The sequence below is a fragment of the Globicephala melas genome, chromosome 2, assembly GCF_963455315.2.
Source record: "Globicephala melas chromosome 2, mGloMel1.2, whole genome shotgun sequence".
Classification (NCBI taxonomy): Eukaryota; Metazoa; Chordata; class Mammalia; order Artiodactyla; family Delphinidae; genus Globicephala; species Globicephala melas.
The window spans coordinates 173,048,489-173,072,435 of record NC_083315.2 but is presented as its reverse complement, the minus strand read 5'-3'; the positions used below and the strand labels follow the sequence as shown (position 1 = coordinate 173,072,435).

The window sequence follows — 23,947 nt, the reverse complement described above, 5'->3', positions numbered from 1 at the left end:
AGGTGAATGTACTGAAGGCCACTGAACTTACGCTGCAAAATGGTTAAGACGGTACATTCTGTGTATATGTTTTACCATATGATGAAAAAAAGTCAAAAAATATATTCATTGGTAGCATGTGCTTGGGAATTATATAAACACGTGTGAACGATGGGCCCGGAGGTCCTGAGGGAGGACACGAGTCAAGTGCCTGTGCGTTGTGACCTCTCTTCGCACCAGCCAGGATCCTTCCTGGCCCCCTTGTGTTTGTTTCCAGGGTTCGAATACTGGCTGCTGCTGGGCTGGGTGGGCTGGCAGACTTGTCCAGCTGCCCCCAGGGAGCTCTGGTGCCCTCAGAACTGAGGCTGCTTCTTGAGGAGGCCCCAGCCTGGCTTGGACCAGCAAGGTCGCCTTGCCCAATGCCTCAGGGAGGAAGGGCTGAGGTTCACCTTGCACCCTTCCTCAGGGCTAGGAAAGGGCCAGCCTTGGGCTCCGCTGGGGCCAGGGATAGGGGTGCTCCAGCTAGAGGTTCCCGGAGCAACACTGACCCATCCAGAGGCCACCTCCCCTTCCTGATTGCTGGCGGGGTGGGGGAAGGGAGTGCCCCTCCCTCATCACTTGGCTACCTTGGCACACGTGTGCCGGGTCAGGCAGAGAGGGAAAGTGGGGCAGACATCTGCAGTGCTGGAGTGGGCCACCGAGTGGGAAGCGGGGCAGAGCAAGGGACAGGGGGAAGTCGGCGGGTCGAGCCCTTCGCCCTGAATTTTCTAAATCTGGGAAGCGTGAGCTCCAGGAGGCGGAGTATCCCCAGGGCCTAGAGCAGGGCTGGTATACAGGAGGTGTTCAATAAATGTTGAGGGATGGATTGAGTGAATGTGTGAATGGGTTAGACAGGTGAGTACTGAGGGTTCCCGCCTTCAAGGGCTCATTCACTCTCTCCCTCAAAGCTCGGCCTGTGCATTCATTCCTCATTCATTCGTTCCTCCCGCACACTCCGCACTCATTCATTCACGCGCTCTGCCATTCATGCTCACGCAGGTTCATTCATTCCCTGCCCCGCCGCCATTCCCTCCCCGGTTCCCGTGCGCACGTGGCGCCCCGCGCCCCCAGTCCGGCCCCGCGGCCCCCGAGCGCGCCCCACCAGGGCGCTGCGGGGGGAGCCGCTGAATCAGCCGCGGCTGCGCGGGGCCGGGGCTGGCGAGGAGCCGGGCTGGGGGCGGGGGGCGGGCGCTCCCTGCGGGAAGCCGGGCGGGGTGGGGGAGCCCCGGCCGCGCCGGCTCCGGGCGCGCTCGGCCTCGGCGGGGAGGGCGCGGGCCGGGGGCGGCGGCAGCGGCGGGACCCGAGCGCGGCGGCGAGCGGCGTGGCTGCCCCGGGGCCATGTGGACGGGTGGCCGGCGGCCGGGCCGGCTCCGCCGGGCGGTGAGTACCTGCGAGCCGGGAGGGCAGGGCGCGGGCACGGGCGCGGAGGCGGGGCGGGCACCACCCACGCGGCAGGGCGGTCTCCGCGCGGCGCCGGAGGCGGCCCGCGTGCCCCCTCCCGCTAGGGGGGCGACGGTCCAGCGTCGTCTCCCCCGCCCGCGGCGCTCCCTCCGGTGCCGGTGCGCCGGGGCCCCAACAGGAACGCTTGCCCGGCCGCGGGGAGCACTCGCGGGGCGCGCTTGCGGGGCGGGGCGGGGCGGGGACTCGGCCTCAGCGCGCTGCCCTGCCCCCCACGCGGCCGGCCTCAGCACCTGGGCCCGAGTTGCCGGGTCTTCGCCCCCCAACACGTGCGTCCCTGCGGCGAAAGGGAGGGGGGGACGGGGGAGGGGGGCAGGGCGGGGCCTAGGGATCTGGGACCCTCCGCTGTGCCCGGCGGGTGGCCGCGGTGCAGGCAGGCCCCCTCCTGCCCGGGGTCAGGGCTCGGTGAGGCCGACCGCCTGGGAGAGGTCGAGGAGCCGGAAGGAGGCTGGACCAGGGGCTGGTTCACTGAGCGTTTGCAGCGCGTGGGCTTGCGCCGGCCCCAGACCCCCTCGGTGGTCTCATTCGGCACCTGCGGGGCAGGTGTTCCCCTTCTCCTCAGTAAGAAGCGAAGCCGCTGAGGCTCAGGGAGGGGAGGGCTCGCCCAGGGCCGCTCCACTGGAGCTTCCTCCCTCCCTGAACCCCAGCCCTGTTGGATGGGAATTGCTGCCCTAGCGTTTCCGCTTCCTGCCTGGTTTAGAGGTGTTTCCTTCCTTGTCTGGGCCCCACCCCATCCCCAGTGTGGTTCCTTTGGGGCAGGAACAGCGTGGGCGACATCCTGGAGCCTCCTGGACCAGCAGGATGGGAGCAGAGTAGGCACCCAGGAGTGAGCGGGGGTGGCAGAATGAGCTGTGCCTACAAAGGAGGAGCCCTGGATGGCCAAGGTCAGCCACAGACCTGGGCTGTGCAGACCGAAAGCTGCCCAGGGGTCAAGGCCTTGGGGCCCCAGGCCAGCAGGACAGGGTCTCCATGGGCCTGGCTCCTATGGAGGCCCCAGTGCCCTAGATCTTTGGGGCCGGGGACAGGTCCTTGCCCTTCACCGGGCCCCAGTTCCCCTGCCCACTGCCTGCAGCAGAGCCCTCTGCACTCCCAGGGCCAGGGAGGACTGTGGAAGAAAGCCCCTTATACACTGTGGTGTGCCGTCCCAGCCATGCCGGGTGCGGCCCTGCCGGCTGGGGCAAGTGGCCCATGGAGGCGGCTCCGCTGGCATCTGTGACGCACAGGGCGGGAAGGCAGCAGCCTGGGCCCTGGCAGCGTCCCCGAAAACCCTTAATTTCCCCAAGTCTCACTATAATCAGGCCGGCACAGAAAAGCAGGCACAGTGGCAGATGCGGCTTCTTCCCGGCTGCTAAGCGCTGGCGCCGGGCGAGGGGAGGCTGCGCTGCTGCAGAGGGACCCTCCCGAGCTATTGTCTCATATTTATAGATTCCTGCGCTCGAGTTCCTCTTATCCTCAGAACTTGGAGCTGTTCGCACCTGGGATGCTGAGTGGGCAGGGCTAGGGGTGCCTAGAGCCTCAGTGGTGTGGGTCTGGCTTTCCATGCGCCGGGCGTGGGGAGTGGGTCGTTTCCGGGTCAGGGAGCGGAAGTGAGTCAAAGCAGTCTGGAAGGTGATCGATACCCCATCCTCTCTCAAAGACCCTTGGGTACAGGGTCTGGCCCCAGGTAGCTGCCACTTACTGAGCACCTACTACGTGCCAGGCCCGGTATAAACATCTTCACGCATCGTCTCCCCGGCAACACTTTGAAGTAGCACCCCTACTCCTGTAGGCACTTAAGGATGGTTAAGAATGAATGAATGAGAGGGGAGGAGGGCAGTCCGTGGATCCAGGGCTTGGTTGGAGATGGTTCACAATTTCCCAAATCCCAGGAGGCTCGTGAAGCCCAGGAGTGAGTAGGAGTTGAACAGGGGAGGGGTGGAGGAGCCTGAGAAGCACAGCCTGAGTCAAGGCCTGGGGGTGAGAGGGGGGCGTGCGAGGATCAGAGGAGGGTCAGTCCAGCTGGAGTGTGGAGGTCAAGGGCATGGCCATGGGTCGGCATGTGTGTGTGTGTGTGTGTGTGTGTCTCCTCCCCTCACAGCAGGTAAAGATCTCTGGAGACAAATCCAAGGGTGACCCCAGGCTCACTGTGTTGGCCTAGAATCACCCCCAGGGTCCCCTCCGGGTTCCCCCTCCTGCCGCAGAGCAGGTCACTAGCCTGGAGGAGAGGCCTGGATAGGAGTCTGGAGTCGCGGGTTCCAGTTCCTCCTCTGCTGTGTGACCTTGAGCAAGGCCCTGCCCCCTCTGGGGCTCACTGTCTGAGGCACAACACCTCTCTCGGTCAGAGGAGTGGCTTCCGTGACCCGAGAGCAGGCCCTCGATGGTAGCTGGTGGTGGGAAGAGCTGACCAGAGCTGTCTCTGTTGGTTCAATATTACAGGAATGAATGGCTGAGTGAGCAAATAAATGAAGGAATTCTCCATCCCCCTAGCGCACTCTCCCCATGTACCCCTCTGCCCCTTTCATTGGGACCACTTAGGTGACTCTGATACAGACCTCACCTTTCAAGATCTCAGTCTACCGCCAGGAGACATGGACCTTGACTAGTGTGGCAGGTGTTAGGAGAGTGACGGGGACCTTCACTGTCCCCCCGCCCCCAGCCAGGAAGGGGACGCAGCAGTGGCTCCAGCCCCCAAAGGCCATGCGCCTGGAGGCTGCCACTGCAGCAACACGTGGATGCCGGGCTGGATGGATGGGGACTTGAATAATGTCCATAAGGGGATGGATGTAAGAACGGATGGGTGAATGGATGGGTACAGGAAGAGTGGATGGAGACATGCTTGAGGGTGGATCAGTGCACGAATAGACACACGTCAGTGGAGGTATGCAACCGTGGATGGACAGATGGATGTGTGGATACAAGATACAAATGACAAGGATGGATACATGGGTGAATGGGAGGCGGATGGCAGGTACAGGCACGGAAGGACGCACTGAGGAGTGAATGGGTACGTGCTAGCAGATGAATGGTTACGGGGATGGATGGGTGGAGCCTCTTTTCATGTAACCCCCCGTCCCTCCCGTTCCGTGATCCCATAGCAGGGAGGCTGCAGAGCTGGGGAGAGGGCAGGGGGCCATGAGGCCTCTCCAGTTATGCTGGAAGACATGCTCAGGGAACGATGAAGCCGCAGTATAGCCTTCTGTAAAGACAGGTGACCAGCGGGGACTCCTGCATGGAGCTCCTTGTCCCGGGAGACTTTCTGGAAGGTCTGGATGGCTCAAGTGCAGCCCCCTTCTGAGGAACAAAGGCCGGGGCCAAATTCAGAGTGCAGGAATGACGGCACAGAGCATGAATGCTGGGGCTGTGGCCGCCCTCGAGGGTTCTGAGGCCAGCACAGAAATAACCAGAAGCAGAGGCAGGGTGATGAAAAGAGTGCAAATCCTCAGACCCGGAAAGTCCTCATCTATGAAAGCGGGGGATGGTAATAGGAACTTCTGCGCTGGCTTGAGGGAGGCTTGGAAGGTGACTGCGCTCTGTGGGTGTTGGCTGCAGTCCCTGGCCTGTGGCAGGCCATGGCTGTTTACCATTCAGCCCCCGAAGCCCGTGCCCTCCTCCATAAAATAGGGTAGCACGGCCCAGTTTGGGGGGTGCCGTGAGAATAAGTGAGGTGATGTTTGGAGCTCTTAGCGAATGCTCAGCCTGCCCTCCCCACCCCCCAGCCCCCGCTGCAGGGTCCCACCAGTGCCCTGTGGCCGGGTTTTCCTGTTCCAGCCCCAGGAGGCAACCAGGAGCTGGGTCCCTCCTCCCTCGGAGCTCACAGACACCAGCTTCCCATCCTTGGGAGCAGGGTGGGTCTGGGTGGTAGAGGAGGGACTGAGGGGGTCCAGGAGTGAAACAGGGCATGAGTGCCTGACCTCTGGGGGTCCCATCCTGGGTCTGCCGCCTCCAAGCCACGTGACCTCAGACAAGTCACCTGCCCCCCGTGAGAGGCTGCTCCTTTAAGCATAAGACAGTTCACGGCTGTCCCCCCTCACAGGACTGGGTGAGGATCTGGGCGATGGTGTGGAGCTTGGCACACAGTAGGGGCTCAGGAAGCGGGGCTGGAGCAGATGAGTCAAGAGGCAGGGGAGCCGGAAGCCCTTTCAGGAGAGGCAGCCCGGGCTGCTAAGAGGTGAGCAGGCCCAGGCTGCGAGCCGTGGCAGCCGACAGCATCCTCCGGGGCCTCGGGCCCAGGCGGCGGACAGCCAGGGGGTTGTTATGACAACAGGAACTTGTCTGATACAGCCAGCAACTCTGGGAGAGGCTCAGAGGACCGGCTGGCCAGGGCCCCCAGCACATTCCTGTGACCGCACATAGTAGGGGAATGGCCAACTTAGAGCCCTGGGCTGATGGGTTCTGAGGTCCCACGAGATGCCAGGCTCTGTGCTGAAGACACCCAGCGCGCTCTCTGCACTCTCACTACATCACTGCCCGGGGCGGTGTACTGCTGTGTCCCCACGTGGCAATGAGGAGGGGACGTGACTTGCCCAGGATCAGTTGGGGTGTTGGAGGTAGATTTGACCTTGGACCTGCCGGCCTCCAAGTTCAGTTCCCACTAGTAATGGAGCAGGGCTGGATGACTGCTGCGGGGGAGGGGGGTGTCCATGCGTAAAGGGGTGGCCTTCCAGGGCCTGCAGCAGTGGCTGGGAGCACTGTGGCCTTCCAAAGAGCCTGAGACCCCTGACTCCCCACGTTCTCCTGCCCAGTGCCCAGCCCAGAGGAGGCCCACACCAGGCTGGGGATGCCTGTGAAGAGAGAGTCGGACCTGGGGTGCCTTCACTTACTCATTCATTCGAGAACTACTTGTTGAGTGCCCCCTATGTGCCTGGCCCTGTGCAGGGAGCTGGGGTAGAGTAGAGCTTACATTCTAGGGGGATACAGATAATAAACAAATAATTGCAATGTCGATTACAGGTAGGGGTCATGTTAAGAAGAGCAGGGGTTATGAGAGGCTGCTGCAGAGGTGCCTGATCTGATCTGGGGCTAGTCCAGATCAGACCAGGTGTGAATGGGTACATGCTAGCATCATGTACTTTCAGGGCCCCAGTTCAATAGCCTGGGGACAGGCTGTTGAACTGGGGCCAGGAAGGTGACAGGCTATTGAACTGGGGCCCTGAAAGTTAGCTGGGAGTTAGTGATGAGAGGGAACAGCAAGTGCAAAGGCCCTGAGGCCAGAGAGAGCTTGGCACATCCAGGAACTAGCCGGAAGTTCCTGGAGTGGTCTGTGGGGGAGGGTAGAAAAGACACTGGGGCCTTGCAGGGCGTATGAATGTGTGATGTTGTCTGGTTATCTGGTCTGTGATTTTAAAAGTTCACACTGGCTCGTTTGTGGGGTGGACCAAGCTGGGGTCAGGGACCCCAGGGAGGGGTGATTATAGGTGTTCGGATGAAACATGGCGGCACCTGGGACCAGCAAGGTGATGCTGAGGATGGAGGGAGGTGGCCAGGTGTGAGAAAGGCTGAATAGTCAGGGCCTGACGGCTAGGGGTACAGTGGGGGAAAGGGGGAGAGGGAGAGGGAGAGGGCAGGTCCAGGCAGCTTCCATCCCTGTCGTGGGCAGGTGAGCTCATGAAGCTCTTCAGACATTTAGTCACAGGTGCTGTGAGGCGTCCAGAGAGGTGTCCAGCCGAGCTCAGAAAGAAGGGTCCCCAGCACTTGATGTGAGGCACCTCGGCACTGCCACATGGGCAGAGGCCCCAGGTACACAGCCGTGAGCAGGCAGTGCCAAAGAGAGCCTAGACCATCCTCCAAGCAGCACCAGAAGCCAGGGCTGGGGATCATGGCCAAGAGCCTGGGGCTGCCGCCCCCTAGCGAGCCTTCCTTTGACTCATGCAGCTGCATCCCAGGAGTTCTGCGTGGACCCCTGGCTTCCTGAGATGCCAGGGATCTGTGTGTCTCCCTTCACGCAAAGGAGCAAGGGCTCTGGCCCTTCTCTGGGGTATTCTTCCCCACCTCACTCCCCATCTAACTGCACCCTGGGCCCCCATGTGCCAAAGGCTCTTGCCTCGTAGCGCTGTCAACCATGGTTCCTAACCTTATCCCCTGTGTATCAGTGAGGAATTGCACACAGCTGCTAGTAACAGGGACTGGAAATAACCATGGCTTAAATAAGACAGGGGGTTATTTCTGTCAAGTTAAGGCAGTGCCAGAGGCAGGTGGTCCAGGGCTAGTGTGATGACTCAGTGGTCATCAGGAACCCAGGTTCTTTTTTGTCTTTCTGTTCCTCCAGCCTTTATATATGGCTTCCGCCTCAAGTTTGCCTCGCAGTGCGAAACAGCTGCAGTAGCTCCGACCATCACTTCCATGTTTTAGATAAGAAGCAGGAGGGTTTGGGAGTGGGAGCAAAAAGGGCACAGCCAAGCTTTCTGATCCCTTTTAAGGAGCAGTCACACCCAGTAATTTCTGTTTATATCTCATTGGCTACCCCTGGCTGCAGAGGAGCCTGGGAAATGCAGTCTTTTAGTTGGGTATCTTGCCTCCCAGAATAAAAGGAGGGTTCTTCACTAAGGAAGAGTGGGAGGACAGTGGGCAGCCAGCAGTCTCCACCACACCCTCCCATTCTGCCAGATGGTTGCGGTTCTAATTTCCCCTCCTTCAGGCCCCATATTCACCCATGTCCCTGCACCCAACCCCACACCTGGCAGAGATGAGGAGACGTGGGGAGTGCAGGGTGTGAGGCCCAGCCCAGGGCTTCCCCCCGCCCCCCGGCACACAGCAGGTGCTCATTCAGTGCAGGCTGCCTCCCCAGGCAGATGAAGAGCCCAGGACATGACCTTCCCTTCTCTAGCACTTTCTAAGCCCTGGAGTCCAGCTCCTATTTACTGAGAATCAATTTAGGGGGCGGGAGGCCCCCTGCCACGTGCTCTCTGGATCGATGGGGGCGAGCGTTCAGCTGATCACTCTGGCCAGTGAGGGACGGGTGGCCCTGCCGCCGCCCCCCACAGAGGGCAAAGGGGTCCCAGCCACGTGGGAGGAGAGAAGTAGGTGTCAGTGAGGTACTTGGAGAGGCTTGGCCTTGGACTGCCCAAGGAGGATGCTCTCAGGGGCCGGCTTCCAGGCACGGGGCTCTGACCCCGGCAGCCGCAGACAGGATGGCCACGGCTCCCTTGTGGAGCCTAGGGCTGAAGCCCCCAGGAAGGAGGTCTGCAGAGAGGACCTTCAAAGCTGCAGACTGAGCCCCAGCTCAGGTCAGAACCCCAAGGGCCCACCATCTCACCCCAGCTGGCTGAAACAGCCTGGCCAGGAGGAGACAAATGCATCACCTGGCTTGCTGTCCATCCCGGAGCCCCTGGGCACTGGCAGCAGGGCTGCCACCGGCCCTCTCGCCCGGCTGAGCCGCCGACAGGAGGCCAGGCTGCCCTTCTCCAGATTCCTGGATGAGGTCGCCGTGCGTGTTCTGGACCCCGGGACCCTGGAGGCCTTCCGGGGCCCCAGAGGCCGCAGCCCGGAGCTCTCCCCAGGCGAGGAAGACCCAGGCCTGGCCCGGGAGCCCCTCGCAGGATCTGCAGCCCCAGAGAAGACCCTGGCCCTGAGCCCCCAGCTGTCCTCGGAGGTGGCCCCGGAGGCTGCAAGCAGAGGGGGGCCGGGCCGGGCCACGGAGACTCGCGTGGGCGGCGGCAAGCATGGAGGCCCAGCTGCTTCCCCCCAGAAGCCTCCAAGCCCGGTGAGTCTCAGCCCTCGCCCATCCCCTAGGGGGCAGCTGGACAGAGGTCTGCTGGGGCCCCTTCCCTTCTCCTTGATGGGCCATTTCCTCACAAGTTCTGGCTGACCCCCTCCGAGTTCCCTCATCACCCCTCTTTCATAATCACTGTAACGGGAAAGACCTTAAGCACCCGAAGAATGCAGCTCTAGGATGAAATTTCTGGCTTTGGGGCAGGCAGGCTATTTCCGGAGTACGCATGAGTAAACAATGATAACAATAATATCACACCCCCAGTGGCAGAGACCTTGGTGTTTCACCACGGGATTTTATATGATGATTCTTTTGAAGTTTTGAACCTCAGACACGTCCACGTGAGGTCGGATGTCACAGTCCTGTCAGGCAGACGGGTGGGTCCACGTCCTTCCTAGCTGCCCATTTTATGGAGTTGGAAAACTGAGGCTCTGAGTTGCCCCGGGGCCCCTGGGGAGTCTGGGCTTGGACTGAGGTCTTCGAATCTAAGTAGCACATCATCACCCCCCACACACACACACTTCAGCCTCAGACAGGTGGGAAGAAGGACTCGGTGAGACCTGCTCGGCCGTCCTGGGGGATCGGGTCGTGCAGGTGTCAGGATGACGGCACCCCACCTCGCTGCTAGCCTTCGTCTCCCAAACCACCTGTGTCCCCAGGGACCAGGGCGGGTCCTTATGGGCTGTTGAGGGCCTTGTCCTGGCCACAGGCTCGAGGTGGGGCTGCAGGGCCAGGTGGTGGAGATCTCGTCCCGGCCTCTCCCGGAATGGCCACCCTGCACGGAGGGGTTCTTTTAAAAATAAAATCCTGGGCGGTAGCAGAGAGCTGATGCTTGCCTAGTGCTTACCAGAGTTGTTCTAACTCTCCATCCCTGTGCACCCCCAGCGGGTCGGTGTCATCCTTGTGCTGCAGAACTACTGCGCACTGGGAGGCGACAGGCGAGGGGAGGTCACGGGAGGAGCCGGGGCTGGACACAGGCCGTCTCACCTCCCCCTCTGCACCTACGCTTCTCCGCGTCACTTGCCTCCAATGACCTGACCTGCCTTTCTCCAGGGAGAGCCAGGGAGCAGCGTGGCTGGAGGGGAGCGCTGGGTATTTGAAGACCACCAGCCCTTCCTCTGGGGTCTGCTGGGCCAAGTGCAGCCGGGGAGTTCTCAGCTCAGGGGGACCCAGCTCAAGGACCTGGGCAGGTTGCCCACCCACTCGGGGCCTCGGTTTCCCCGGCTGTGGAAAAGCGGTCATGGTCACGAGTTTTCTTTCACCTTGTCACGGGGAAAGCATCCAGCAGGCACCCAGTAAGGATCGTGTCCCCGGCCTCCTCCACGCGGGCCTGGCCATCCGGGACCTCCCCACCCTCCGCTCTAGGCTCTGCACACCATGCAGACCTCATTCCAGGGACCACTGGGTCCGGGGGAGCCCCGTGATGCTCAGGCCTCTGGAAGATTCTGTCTGAAGGCAGCACAGGGCCTCGGGGACCTGTCGGGGTCCTGCAGCAGGTGCTGGGGGGCAGGGCTCTGTCCTGGGTCCCGGCCAGCATGTCCTTCCCAAGGAGCTGGTGTTGGCTCCTTGAAGCGGGAGGGGGCCATCAGCCCCCAGCCCAGCCCAGCCCAGCCCAGCGTCATATGTGGTCAGCTCCGGCCTCGCGCCGAATACTCCAAACAGGCCAGTGAGAGAGATACTAGGATCTGGCCCATTTCTCAGACCAGGAACTGAGGCTCAGCGAGCAGGGCCCGGCAGGGTCCTGGCTGGGCTGTGCCCCAGCTCAGGGAACCCGGACAAGCCGCATCCCCCAGTGTCTTCGTGTGTGTGGCCAGTGGAGGCGCCTGGCGCACGACAGGAATCCCGTCCCTGGGACGATGGTGGCCGTGAAGGTGATGATGACGGTCCCTCTACCTAGCCTGGACAGGCTTGTGTCCTCGGAACAGTTCCCAGGGTGAAGGTGGGGCTCCGGGAAGGTAGGGAGACCCCGGGCTCCAGGCAGCAGTCTGAAAGCCCTTTCTGGAGGACAGTGCCTGGAGCCGCGCCGTCAGCCAGTTCAGGGAGGAAGTGGCAGAGCAGGCAAGGGTGGGGGAAGGCCTCTGCCCCGCCTGGCGGCACGGTCGTGGGGGACTCTGGTCCGCCCCTTCACTGTCCAGCAAACAAGAAGCCACTGTGGAAGGTCTCCGGGGCCTCCAGCCGTCACTGTCACAGACCTGGTACCAAGGCTCACTCGTACTACAGTGTGAATGACTGAAGCCAGTGTTTCCTGAGAACAAAACGGGCGGAAGAGAGCAGAAAGCACAGGCCGGGGTCAAGGAAGGAGAGGCGGGCTGGCGACCCTGAAGTGGCCTTAGTGATGTTGTGACAAGACCCAGACGCCAGGCCTGGAACTCCCCAGGGCTGTGTTTGGATCCGGCCTGAGGGGCTTTCCCACCGTGAGACCTCACGAGCGAGCCCCCTCCACCCTCTGGGCCTCAGGCTCCCCGTCTGTAGGGCCAGCGTAAGGTGTGATGGCGCCTCTCCCCGGTGGGGGACCCCCAAGGTGCTTCTGGAGGGGGCAGCTGCTTCCCTGCTCCCCAACTGTTGCCATGTGGGAATGTGGGCCGGAGTTGCCAGATCTTCCAAAATTTCAGTAGAAGCCAAAAATACGGATTTTAAAATGTAAACTCTCCCAATTTTTAAATGTTGGCTCAAACGTTTAAAAAAAAAAATTAAAACCCTCTCGCAGGCCAAATACAACATGCGGGCGGGCCCGATTTAGCTCGGCGGGCCAGTTTGCTGCCGCGGGCCTGGTCCGTCTGCACCGGCGCACGGCTGGGGAGCTGAGGCCCCGCCCAGGCCACGCAGAGGAGCTTGGGGCCCGGCCGGGGGCATGGGACGAGGCACCTCTCAGCCCGCAGCAAGGTCCTCCAGAATCCCCAGGGGAAGGACGTTCTTGGCCCCATCTGGGGACAGCCCCAAGCCAAGGCATGGGTTCAAGTCCCCAACTTGCTGAGTGACCTTGGGCCAGCGCTCGCCCCTTTCCCATCCACGTGTGCTCACCTTGGTATTCCGACTAAGGTATCGGGATGACCCACTGTGTGCCCAGCGCAGCGAGCCTTGCGGGGGATGCTGAGGGACCCGAGGCTGGCTTCTCACCCATGACACAGTCTGTGACACCGCCTCTCCCCTCCTACCTCCCCGCCTGCCCCTCCCCCTCTCTGAACCCTCGCCTGGCAGAGCCCCTCCTCTTCCCCATCTACGCTCACTCCCTTGGCGACCTCATCCAGTTTCTGAGCCTAATTGCTGTCTCCATGCTGGCCACTCCCAGATTCACATCTCCTGGACCCTCCTCTGAACTCCAAACCCCAGTCCCCACCCTCTTGTCCGTATCCCTGCTGGGATGTCTGGACCCGAACCCTGAGCTTCTCCCCAGCCCCCTTCAAGCTGCTCAGGCCAAAACCCATGGCCTCATCTTTGGCGATTCTTCCTTCCACCCCCTTCTCTAGTCTGTCAGGGCATCTGAGTGCCTCTCCCGCCTCCACCCTGGTCCCCACTGGATTTGTATAGGTGCCTGCAGCTGGACTCCTTGGGCCCTGCCCTCACCCCTCAGTGCGTCCTCCGCACAGCAGCCCAAGGGGCCCCCAACTCAACCTCTGCTCCCCACTGGTGACCGGACGCTTCCTGAACTCAGGGCAGGACGGGCACTGCACTGATGCCCCGAGCCTCCCCGCTGTGGGAATCTCAGCACCGTGAGAGCAGAGAAGGTCCTCTAGTTTAGTCTGTTCACTGCTGAGTCCCCTAGAACAGGGCACACGGTGAATGTTTGTTGAGTGAATGCAAGAAGGCAAGGAGTGATGTAAAACCTCTGAGAAGAGGGTCCACCCTGAGTGATGACGTCTGAAGTCTGGCTCGGGTGTGGCTGCAGCCCTTCACCAGCCCTATCCCCAAGACAGGCCCATACGCATGCGTGGCCACCGTGTCACTCACAACGTCCTTTGAAGACCTTCCATCCTCCCTAGATGAGGGATTGAGCTCGGAGAGGTTGAGGGTTTTGCCCAAGTTCACATAGCTGCATAGGAAGCCCAAGTCTCCGTCAGTGGGAGGTGGGTGGCCGCTGCCTGGGCCACATCTGGGATTTGGTCCCCCCCATCTCTGCCCTCTGTACTCTTCGGCTCGTTTCCTCCCCTTGAGAAGAGGGTGAGAGAACAGGGTCAGGAAGAAACCAAGGAAGCTGGAGCTCAGAGTAGATCTAAGGAGGGCCCAGGGGACCCATCACAGGCCCTGAGGGAGGGCAGGGACTCGCCCAGGGTCACAGGGTGAGTCGGAGGCAGAGGGGAGGCCTCAGCACCCAGCAGACCCCTCCCTGACCTGGACCCGCTTTCCTTCGCGCGACAGTTTCCAGGCATCACAAGATTTGGGTGGGAAAGGCAGCAACACACCCGGGCCAGATGGTCCAGTAGAGGGTTCACACACCTGCTCGCGGGGGCCAGTGTGGGACCGACCCCCATCAGCAGAGGGGCTCCCTGGGCGGGGCTCTGTGCAGGTGTGTGTGCTGGGTACCAAGCGGGCTCAGGTGCCCCCAACGTGGGGGTGGGTTGGGGGAGGGGATGGGACGACGGGTGAGTGACAGGGACCGTGAGAGCAGACCAGAGGCTGCTCGAGGTGGAGAGCAGATGCCACTGGCTGGGGATTAAGAGCGATCGCATTCATTCAGGCGTCACCAACGGCTCATCAGAGGCCTCTGCAACAGGCCCTAGTGATGGAGACACCGTGGCTGAAGCAGAGGGGCCCTGCTCTCGGGGATGTCTCTTGTAGTGCAGGTGCAGGGGCGAGGGCAGGCAAATGGACACGGAGGATGCGTCCAAAGGGACAGGGCGTGATGAGAAATCATTTGGTGGGAGAGAGGAGCTACTTTAGGTGGGTAGTCAGAGAAGGAAAGATCCAGGCAGAGGGAAGGAAGTGCAAAGGCCCTGAGGCAGGAGTGAGCTGGGTGAGCTTGGGACCAGCAAAGTGGCCAGTGTGACCAATGTGTGCCAAGTGAAGGGCAGGTGGTGGGGGTGTGGTCAGAGGGTTAGGCCGGGCCCAGTCAGTATTTACCGACCCCTCGTTGAGGCTTGACTTGTGACGCAGAGTCGCCTCCCTCCATTGCCCTTGGGAGCACCTACTGTGTGCATCAGTCACGTGCCCAGGTGCCACCGGGAGGATGGCCGCTCGGGAAGCTGCCCCAACCCTCCACGCTTCTGCACCCAACCTGCAGGGGTTTGCGTCTTGGAGCCTCTGTTTTTGCATCTGTAAAATGGGGGTTGTAAGACCCACCTCGCAAGTCACGATGGGGATTAAACAGGATTGATTTCCTTAACGGCCAAAGGCTGCGCTGGCTGTACAGCAGGCAACTAAGGGTGGAGGGGCCTGTCTCTGGCCCTCGGGAAGCTCAGAGTCTCTCAGGGAATAGGGAAAGGAGGGAGGTGGTGGGGCCGTGGTGGTCGGCAGGGAGCTCAGAATATGGCTCGGGGTGAAGGAGGGTGAGCATTCGGGGCGGCAGGGGCCAGCCAGCAAAGGCATGGAGGAAGACGTAGCAGGTGGGCTGAGGCAGGGATGCATGGTGTGGTCCGGTTTAGCCAACAAGTGGGGCTTGTGTGAGGCTTGTGTGAAATAAAGATGGCCACTGGGCTGGACCACCTAGAAGAGACAAGAGGAGAGTCTAGGACAGACAGTGACAATGTCACAGGTGTGTCGCAGGAATAGGCGTGGGGCTGTGAGTATGGGGTGAACCAGAGGGACAGCGCCCAGGGCAGGGATGAACTCTCCCTCTGAGGGCACCCAGAGTGCCAGCCTGTGTTCCTACCTGTATCAGGAGAGCACTGGGACCCCACTTGCCTGTGGTCCCTGGAGGGGCCAGATGGGACCTTGAGGGTATTTCCTGCCCCATCATTTCACACTGGGGACCCTAGACATCTCAAGGTCCCTCATAGTCATGGTCTCCACCAGCCCCGGCCCCCCTTCTATAATGGAGGCACCACCTCTGGTCTGAGACCCACGCAGACCCATTCTCCTCCACCCAGCCCAACAGGCAGGCCTCAGCTAACCTCAGGTGACTCTGGGCAAGCCACTTCATGCTCTGGCCCAGGTGTCCTCATCCAAAAGAGGGGCATGTCAGGAATATCCCCAAATCTTGTGATTAGGATTTGCAGAGTCAAGACTCAAACGTGGTTCTCTGGCCTCAATACCAAGACCATTGCCAAAGGCATAGCCCCTCCGCACAGGGCCAGCCACACACAGCTGTGACTGCACTTTGCACATACACCCAGAGCTTCACGCACAGCTCCCACCCCCTGGGTGAGGTGCTGGGCTAGCCCCGGGACACAGCTGGGCAAGACACAGGCCCTGCCCCAGGGAGTACAGAACTGGTGTGGAGGCCAAACCCAACTACTCCGCTGGGCCTCCGTCATGGAGGGCTGACTGGAGGAAGCGGCCTTTAAGGGTGAGGGCGGTGGTGACCACACAGTCACTGGGTCTGGGGAGACTGCGTGGTAGGATCAGAGCCAGGCTTCAGGGTCTGGATTAGCAGTGTGAAGGCAGGGACTGCTGAGGTGCTGCGGCTGGACCCCCCCCTCCCATTCCCTGTCAGCCTTCTGCCCCTCCCACCCCCCTCCCTCCCTCCCACCCCACCCCCTGCCACCAGGGCGACTCAGTAGCCTCTCCTAGAGTCCCTTCTTGGGGAAGAAATTCCCAGACAGGCCTTTTAGAAGAGCTGAAACATTCAATATAAATAATAAATGTGAGATTTTTATAATTAAATTTTAATACATTCTTATTAATTTTAGACAAACTCCCTGGCAGGTCATTCACTGTGAGTGACTGAGGCAACTGGAGGCATCTGAGGGGTGTCCCCAGGCTTTGGGTGGGAAAGGTCTCTGAGGAATGGGGTCCAGGCCCGGCTGGGCTCTGTCTCTGAGCTTCGCTCTCCTTATGCGTAAAATGCGAGTGACTGCTTCCCTGAGGAAGAGCCGGACAGTGCGGTGAACGCAGGGCTGCTGGGCGGTGGTGTCCTTATTATCTCTGCCGTTCTGCTGTGAGTGGACACTCCCGGGAGGCGAGCCGCGGTTTCATTTCTCAACCATTAGCCCCTGAGGGCAGGGCTCGCCTCATTTGCTGCCGCCTCCGAACCGCAAGAACCAAGCCCAGAGCTAATGAATGAGCGAGACACCGTGGGTGGATGATGGAACACTTGGACTTTGGGGCTTGGGGCTGACCCTCGCAGCGCAGGGCTCCTCCCACCCTGCGTTGGCGGGGTGGAAGCCAGGCCTGCTGGGTGCTGGGGGTGCCCTGGTGAAGGGACCGGGCTCCTGCCTGGAACTCACAGCCAGAAGGGAAGAGGCAGGAAAGACACGCCAGAGAGGTGTAGGATTCAAGCATGCATTATCCGTGTTTATTGAGCGCCTGCTGTATGCTGGGATCTAGTGTGCTGAGCGCGGTGATGGGAACCTGGGAAAGGTGGGCCTGGGTACATAGGGGGCGTCGGGGAGATGCTGGCCAATCGGCCAGCTCTTTGTCTTGGGGGAGGAGGGTATATAGAGGGGTCTGGGCTCGTGGTCTCCGACAACTTTTAGAGCGTCGGGGATTGTGTCTGGCCGCCAGTCCAGACGCCTCGGGGATCCTTTCCTCTGGAATTCCTTCCCGCACCCCAGCCCCTCCGCAGTCCGCGATGGAGAAGGGCAGCAGAGCGCCTTGTCTTGCTCCCCCTGCCCCCAAGCCCAGCTCGCAGGTGAGGAAACTGAGGCCAGGGGAGTCTCGGGAGGGCCTGACCAGCACCCGGGGAATTGGTGGCCGAGCCTGGCGGAGGGCCCCCGGTCGGGCCTTCCAGCTCGGCGCTGGCTGCCGGGCTGCGCCCTCGCCCGGCGGGGCGGTGGGGAGGCGGCGTGGGGCCCCGACCGGAGCGGAGCGCGCTCCCGGCGGACGCGGCGGCGGCTCCTGGCGCGAGGGGCCGGGATGGGCAGCCATCAGTCTTCCCAGGTGTGTCGCGTGGTCCCTGGGCTCAGCCCCCCGTCCCCCTTTAATGCCGGCCATGGTACGGAAGGACGGGGAAAAGCCCCCGGGAGCGGCCTCTCCCGGGCGATGGAGAGCCCTCCCCGCGCCCCCAGCTTCGCGCAGGAAGTGCGATCCCGCCTGGGCCGCTAGCGGTCCGGGTTGTTCGCCGGCGCCCGCAGGGTTAACGGCAGCCGGTGGGCCCCCCGTCCGGCCCTCGGAGGGGCTTCCCGGCTGCGCCGGGCTGGGCGGGGAGGGTCTCCAAGCCGCGCGCGGGCGGGTCTGCGCAAGCCCGGCAGGGAGCCCCGCTGGCGAACAGGGCGCGCAAGGGTTAATCCCTTGGGCCCGGAGGGGCGAGCCAGGCCCGGACCCCAGGAGCTGAGGGCAGCAGGGTCCCTGATTGAGGAGTCTGAGGTCCCGACTGCTAGCACCCTCGGATCGTGTGCGTGTCAGGTTCTGCACTTCCATATGGCCCCCAATTGCCCGATTTGAACATTCTCCGACTCGGAGATTCTGCAATTCAGGGTTTGGCTTCCTCCGGGAGGGAGCGCGGGGCTGGAAGGGTTAACGGGCGGGGTGGGGCGGGGGGGGGGGTGCAGCGGGGACCGCGGCCGCCGGAGAGTTAACGCAGCCAGTCCGGGTCCCCTCTTTTTCAGGCAGGCGAGACTGGGATCGCCCCGGTCAGCGCGGTCCCGAGTCCCCGGGCCAGCCCCTTCCTCTCCCCGGGGGGCGTAACTCGGTGCGCGGCGGCCCGGGCGGGCTCACCTGTTACTCGGCCGAGGCCCCGCGCACCCACTGAGTCCCAGGGACTGCGGCCAGTGAGTGTGGGCTGGGGGCGCGCGGGCCGGACTTTCCAACAACCGAGCCGCGCGGGGGTGACCCGCCGCCGCGCCCGCCTGTGCCCGCGGTGCCCAGCTCCGCCCGGCGCGGCCGCGGAGCGCACGCCTCCTGCCTGCTGACCCTTTCGTTTGGTTTCTCGCAGGCCTCTGCCGCAGACATGGAGAAACTCAGGTGAGTGGAGCGCCTTCCGTGCCGCGGCTCCCGGGGCCGGGGTCGGGGATGGGGGCGCTAGGGAGGGCGACGGGAGAGGGCTTTGCCCGAGCGCATCTACGGCCCGCGGCCGCCCGGCGGGGCTGGCCCGGGCCGGTATGCGTGTGTGTGGTGCGTGTGTGTGCGCGCGCGCGCGCTCGGCTAGACCGCGGGGAGCGCCGCGCGGGGGGTCCCCGGCCGGGCCGGGGCCGATGCAGCTGCGGGTGGGAGTGCGCCACCCAGGGCCGGGTCGGCGCGCGCGCGGGTTTACGCGGTACCCCGGGCCCTGCCCTGGACTCTGGATTGTCCCCCGGGACCCTGCTCCTGCCGTTACGCATCAGTCCCCCGCGCCGGCCGGTCTCCCATCCCCCAGCTGACAGTTGCCTGTTCTGAGTTTTTAAGTTTCCACCTTGTGGGGGCAGGGGCGGGGGATGGGGTCCTCCCGGCGGGCCAGGCAGTCGCGTCTTGGAGCCATTTTAGGGGAATCCCGAGAGGGCGTCTGGGGAGAGTCCCCCTCGGCCTCCCTCCAGGTGCTAAACTTTGAGCGTTAAGGACTCCACTGGGCGCCCTTCTCGGCTGGCTCGGGATCAGTCGACTTGAATATTCACAACTTCCCTTGGGCGCCCTGACCCCCACTTTGGGATCACCCCTCCTGTGTCTTCCTTCCGGAAGCTGCACCGAGGCCCAGCTCTGGCTGCTGGGTTTCAGGAAGATCCGCGGGGCCTGGAGGGTCTCTTGGCCTCCTCCTCCCCCCTCTTCCCCCCTCCCAAGGCCAGGATCAGCATCCCTGGGGAGGCAGCTCGGTAGCGGGTGCACCCATTCCCCAGGGGGCAGGGACCCAGCAGAGCCCAGCTTGTTCCAGTGCAGGTCCCACGGGCTAGGGGAGAGGGCCCCGGGGCCTTCCCAAGTGACCCTCAGTGCTGTGGATGAGTCACTCGGGAATGCCCAGGGGACCTGGGGACAGGTGGGCCCAACACGGAGGCCCCAGACTGGACATGAGAGCAGGGCCTTCTTCTGGCTGCTGAGCTGGAGTGCAGCCCTCCCTTGTGGGTCCCATAGGACCAGAACCCATCTGTCTTGGGCTGGGAGGAGGAGTCCAGTCTCTTAGGTCGTAGGAGCTCAGACACAAAACCAAACGTCCATCAGCCAGGCCCACCTTATCATGGTCAAGGTCCAGGTGGGGCTGATGAGGCCCAGACAGCGGCAGCTCTGCCTCTGGCCACATAGATGAGCTCAGGCCTCTGACCTCATGCCAGGACCCTCCTCTATACCCCCATCGGCTATCATCTCACCAGTACCCCTACTGGATGGGGCTGTCTGTGGAGGAGGCATCACTACGTAGCTGGGACTTGAAAAGAAGGTAGCATTCATGGGGCACCTTGAGGCCAGCCTGGTGGGGGGCCCCTCTCTGGTTCTCTTTCCCTCTCTCTCCATGCCCAGCCTGGAGCTTGTGAGCAGTAGGGACAGAGACATGGCCCAGCCTGGCTGGAACACAGGTGGACAAGTGAGCCGGGTGGGCAGATCCACTGTCCCAGCTGCTGAGGGCACGAGCATCTCTTTGTTGGGTGGGCTCAGGGCTTCCCTGAGCGGAATCCTGAAGGTTGGTCGCAGTGGCCAGGGCCCAGGCTTCTTGGCTTCACTGAGGCATCGGAAGCAGAGCTCAGGAGCTGGTGGGATTGGGGGTCCCGTGTGGCCAGGACACAGCATAGCCTCCCAGAATTGGGGAGCATCCTGCTCTCCTCTCCCTCTCACCCTATTAGTAGTTTCAGAGCGACCTCGAGGGCCTTTCCAGACTATTTCTTCCCAGCCAGTACTGGGGCTGCCCCTGTAGGGTTCTGCCCTGCATTTAGTGTCGGGGGTCCAGGACCAAGAGGCCCCAAGGGATGTAGGGGAAGCTGGTCAGCATGGCCTCCCATGGTGTAGGTCACAGGGTCTTCTGGCAAAGTCCTGACCCTCTCTGGGGCTCAGTTTCCTCATCTGTAAAGTGGGTATCCTGAGCACCTCCACCTTGCAGGGCTGTTGGGAGGACGACCTGAGATACTGGGGTCTGACGGGCCTCACCTGGGACCTGGCCCACAGCAGGTGTCCAGGTAGAGGTTCACTGTGGGGCATCCGACCTGCACAACTCTGGGTTCTCAGGCGGGAGAAGATTCATCTGTGGTCCAAGTGAAGGGGTCTTGGCTGTCCAGCAGGATGGCTCTGTGCTGGGGTCCTTTCTCCTGTCCTGGGGCCCGCATCGCAGGCTGGGCCTAGGAATCTGAACTGAGCTCCGAGAGGGCAGGCCCTTTGTCCCGTCCAACACTTGTCACACAACACACACACCCACCCGCAGTGCCCGAACCACAAAGACTGTGTCCTGTGACCCTCAGCGGCTCCCTTTGTGAGCAGGTACCCAGCTGGGGCTCCCTCTGCCCGAGCCTCTCTCCTCACCACCCCCCCACGCTGCAGCCCCACTTCTGAGTCCCGAACTAGCTGTCACCTTCATGCCTCTCTGCCTTTCAGGCCTCCCATGCTGTTGTCTCTGCTCAGAATGCCCTTCCACCCACCTTCTTGTCCACATGACAGACTAGTTATCCTCCTTGTCACTTTTCTCTGAGGCTTTTGTGACTCTCCTATCCCTCACCCCCAGATGGGCTCATTCCCCCTCTGTGTACCAGGTCCTGCGCTGATGCTGAGACAGGTCAGCCCTCCAGAACAGGGACCCAGGCCCAAAACACAGGCCCCCAGGGATCCCAGGTTGGAGACACTAGCCTGGGGAATCAGAGAGGGCTTCCTGGAAGCAGGGACACTTGAGCCAAGGCTTAAAGAATGAGTAGGAGTTTGCAAGGAGGACAGATAGGACGAGCCTTCCTAGAGGTGCAGAGTCCTGGGGGCCTGAGGAAACAAGGCTGTGTTCAGGGAGACCGGTGAGGGGTGGGGAGTGGAGGTCGGTGGGGTGTCCTCTGTCCTCTCCGCCCCATAAGGAAGCCCCTGGGAGCAGAGCATGGGGTCCATTTCTCCAGCCCCAGATCTGGCCGCCTCTGCTCTGGCCTGATGCATGCCCCCTGCCCCTCGCTCACCCAGCTCTCCTGCCTCTGACTGCTTGAAAAACTCTTCCTGTGACACTCAAATATTTGCAGATATTAGCGAGTCCCGGCTGGCTGTCAGCACGCGGAGCCACTGCACCGCTAATCCCAAGCTAATCCCCTCCTCTGCCTTGTCTGCCCCGGCTCCGCCTGTTTTAACAACCGCCGTGGCCGCTTTGCTGCATGCCTTTTGGCAAGCCATTTCCTCTGTGGGAGCCTCAGTTCTCTCCTCTGTCATAGAGCAAAGTGGGTCAGTCGCCTCACATGGCACCTGGGACACAGAAGGTGCCTAGGAAACCCAGAGCTATTCCTGTTCCAAGTCCATCCCTCCCCCCACAATATAATTGTTCAAAGTTGTGAGCTGTGATAGGCATCTAGAAAAAGTAATAAACATCTGTGCCGTTTAGAGGTTAACTTTAGGACGACCGCCACCCAGGTCAACACGTTGAATGCTGCCAACCTCCCAGGGATCAGCCCCATCGAGACCCTTCCCCAGTCACAGCCCCCTCCCCCTCCCCCGGAAGTCTTCAGGATCCTGGCTTTTGTGATAAAGTGGTTGCTTGTTTTCTTCCCGATTTGGCCACCTGAGAGCATCCCTAACAGACATCGTTTTGTTTTGCCCGGTCTGGAACTTCACATACATGGTGTCTATTAGCCTGTGCTTTCAGGTTGGCTTTTTTTTTTTTCCACTAAAGCATCATGTTTTCGAGAGGTGTCCTTAGAGTGCGTGGAGCTGCCCATTGCTGGCTGTCTTGGGGAACGGCATTTGTGAGTGAAGTTATACCTCTTTGTTCACTGATGGCCATCCGGACGGGCGGCTTCCAGCCTGGACCATTGTTGAATGAAACTGCTGTGACCGTGCCTGTCCAGGTGCTGGGGAGCTCGTGCAGCCTTCCTGGGGTACCTCGGGGCGGCACTGCGGGGGCACAGGGCACGCCCACCGCCAGCTTTAGGAGATGAGGCCACGCCCTCCCCGCGGCGCTGGGACTTCCTGTGTCTCCGCAGCCTCCCCTCCCTGGGCTCCCTCAGGCCACAGGCGGGGAGCTGCTCCTCCGGTAGCTGTAGCGTTAATTGCACGGCCCTGGATTACTGCCCGTTTGGGCTTCCTCGTTTGTGACTTCTGTGTGTTTTTCCATCGCTTGTCCTATTGATTTGGAGCTCTTCAGAGAGCCCTTGTCAGTCACACGTGTGGCAAATGCACCTCCCGCTGGTTTGCTTGCTTCTCACTCTTTCAATGGTCCTCTGATGAACAGAAGTTCTTAATTTTAATTCCGTTGAATTTCTCTTGAATCTTTCAGGCTTTCACTTTTTGATGAAAGCTTTTTGTGTCTTGTTTAAGAAACCCTTCTGACGTCATGAAGCTATTGAAAGTGATTTTCGCGTATGGTTTTGAGGTCAGGCTCCTCTTGGTCGTCGTTCTCTGTGGGTTTTTGTTGCTGCTGTTGTTTGGTTGGTTGGTTTGGTTTTGGTTTTTCGTTTTGTGTGTATGTGTTTTTTTGCTTTTTGGAGTTTTGTGGGTTTTTACTTTGGGTTTTTTTTTTATTGGTTTTGGGGATTTTTTTGTTTTTTGGGTTAAAAAATTTTTTTCGGTTTTTTGTTTTCTGGTTTTCTGGGTTTTCTGTTTTTAAATTTTTTTTTTGGTTTTTGGAGATTTTTTGTGTTTTGTGTTTTTTAATTTTTTCGTTTTTTTGTTTGGGTTTTTTTGGGTTTGTGTTTTTTGGGGTTTTGTGGGAGTTTGGGGTTTTTTGGCTTTTTTTTTGTTTGGGGGGTTGTTTTGTGTTTTTAATTTTTTCGTTTTTTGTTTTTTAAATATTTTTGGTTTTCCTTGTTTTGGGTTTTTTTTTTTTTAGGCTCCTGCCCCAGGGCCTTTGCAGGTGCCTTTCCTTCTGCGTGGAATGTTCATCCCCAGATATCCACGTGACTCCCTGCCTCCCCTCCTTTCACATCTTTCTCAAATGTCATCCCTGGTCAGGGTGGTGCTCCTGACCACTCATTCCATGTACAATTATAGCCCCTCCCCCAGCCTCCTCCTCCTCCCTGCCTTGATTTTCCATCTCCCTCATCCCCACCTGACTCTCAATTTGTCTTATTTATTTATCTTATTTACATCCGTCTCCCCGCCAAGAACAGCAACTGACTGCTGACCCCCAGCACTTAGAGCTGTCACGTAGTAGATGCTCAGTAAATGCTCTGGAATGAGACCAAAGTGTGGTGCACAGTGAGGAAGGAGGATGGGGAACAGTGATTCCCCACGCTTCATGATGCCCGAGAGGGGGGCCTCCACTCTGCCCCCCAGGAAGGGGAGTGTTGGGGACACTTTTGCCCCCCACCCCCTCAGGGAGTAGTGGTTTTTTAAAAAAATCACCCCGTGAGAGGCCCTCAGAGGTGTGAGAGCCTCCACCGGAGGGATCTGGCCTCAGCAGCATGTAGGGGAGCCTTCCTGAGAGGGAGGTGCTTGGACGGAGATAAGGAGGGGTGGGGGGAGGGCATTCCCGGCAGGGGGTACGACGTGGGCAAAGGCCCACAGGCAGGGAGGATGCTCTTCCTCACCTGGCAGCTGAGCTCTGCCGTTCTCGGGCTCTCGGCCTCCCGCCCCTGCCAGCCAGGAGGGATCACGGAGCCGAAGGGGTTTGGGGAAACAGAGGCCAGAGGCGGAAAGGGGCTTGTCTAGGTCTCCGGGGTCAGGACAGCCACAGCCTCCCAG

General features: G+C 60.9%; 1 protein-coding gene across 6 annotated transcripts in view; it reads left to right on the top strand.

The window, feature by feature from the left end:
- Positions 1-1,313: 1,313 nt before the first annotated feature.
- Positions 1,314-23,947, top strand: part of BEGAIN (brain enriched guanylate kinase associated) — a 43,930-nt gene continuing 21,296 nt past the window's right edge. For 2 of the 6 annotated variants that reach the window (XM_030883366.2, XM_030883365.2), the window contains exons 1-2: positions 1,318-1,398; positions 18,132-18,160. In XM_030883366.2, the coding sequence (XP_030739226.2) occupies positions 1,357-1,398; positions 18,132-18,160 (71 nt within the window). In that variant the 5' untranslated portion in view covers positions 1,318-1,356. Of the gene's footprint in view, positions 1,399-2,268; positions 2,361-17,064; positions 17,138-18,131; positions 18,161-21,938; positions 22,012-23,947 lie in introns of those variants that run through there. The other 4 variants (XM_060295295.1, XM_060295294.1, XM_060295293.1 and 1 more) reach the window with 4 other exon arrangements.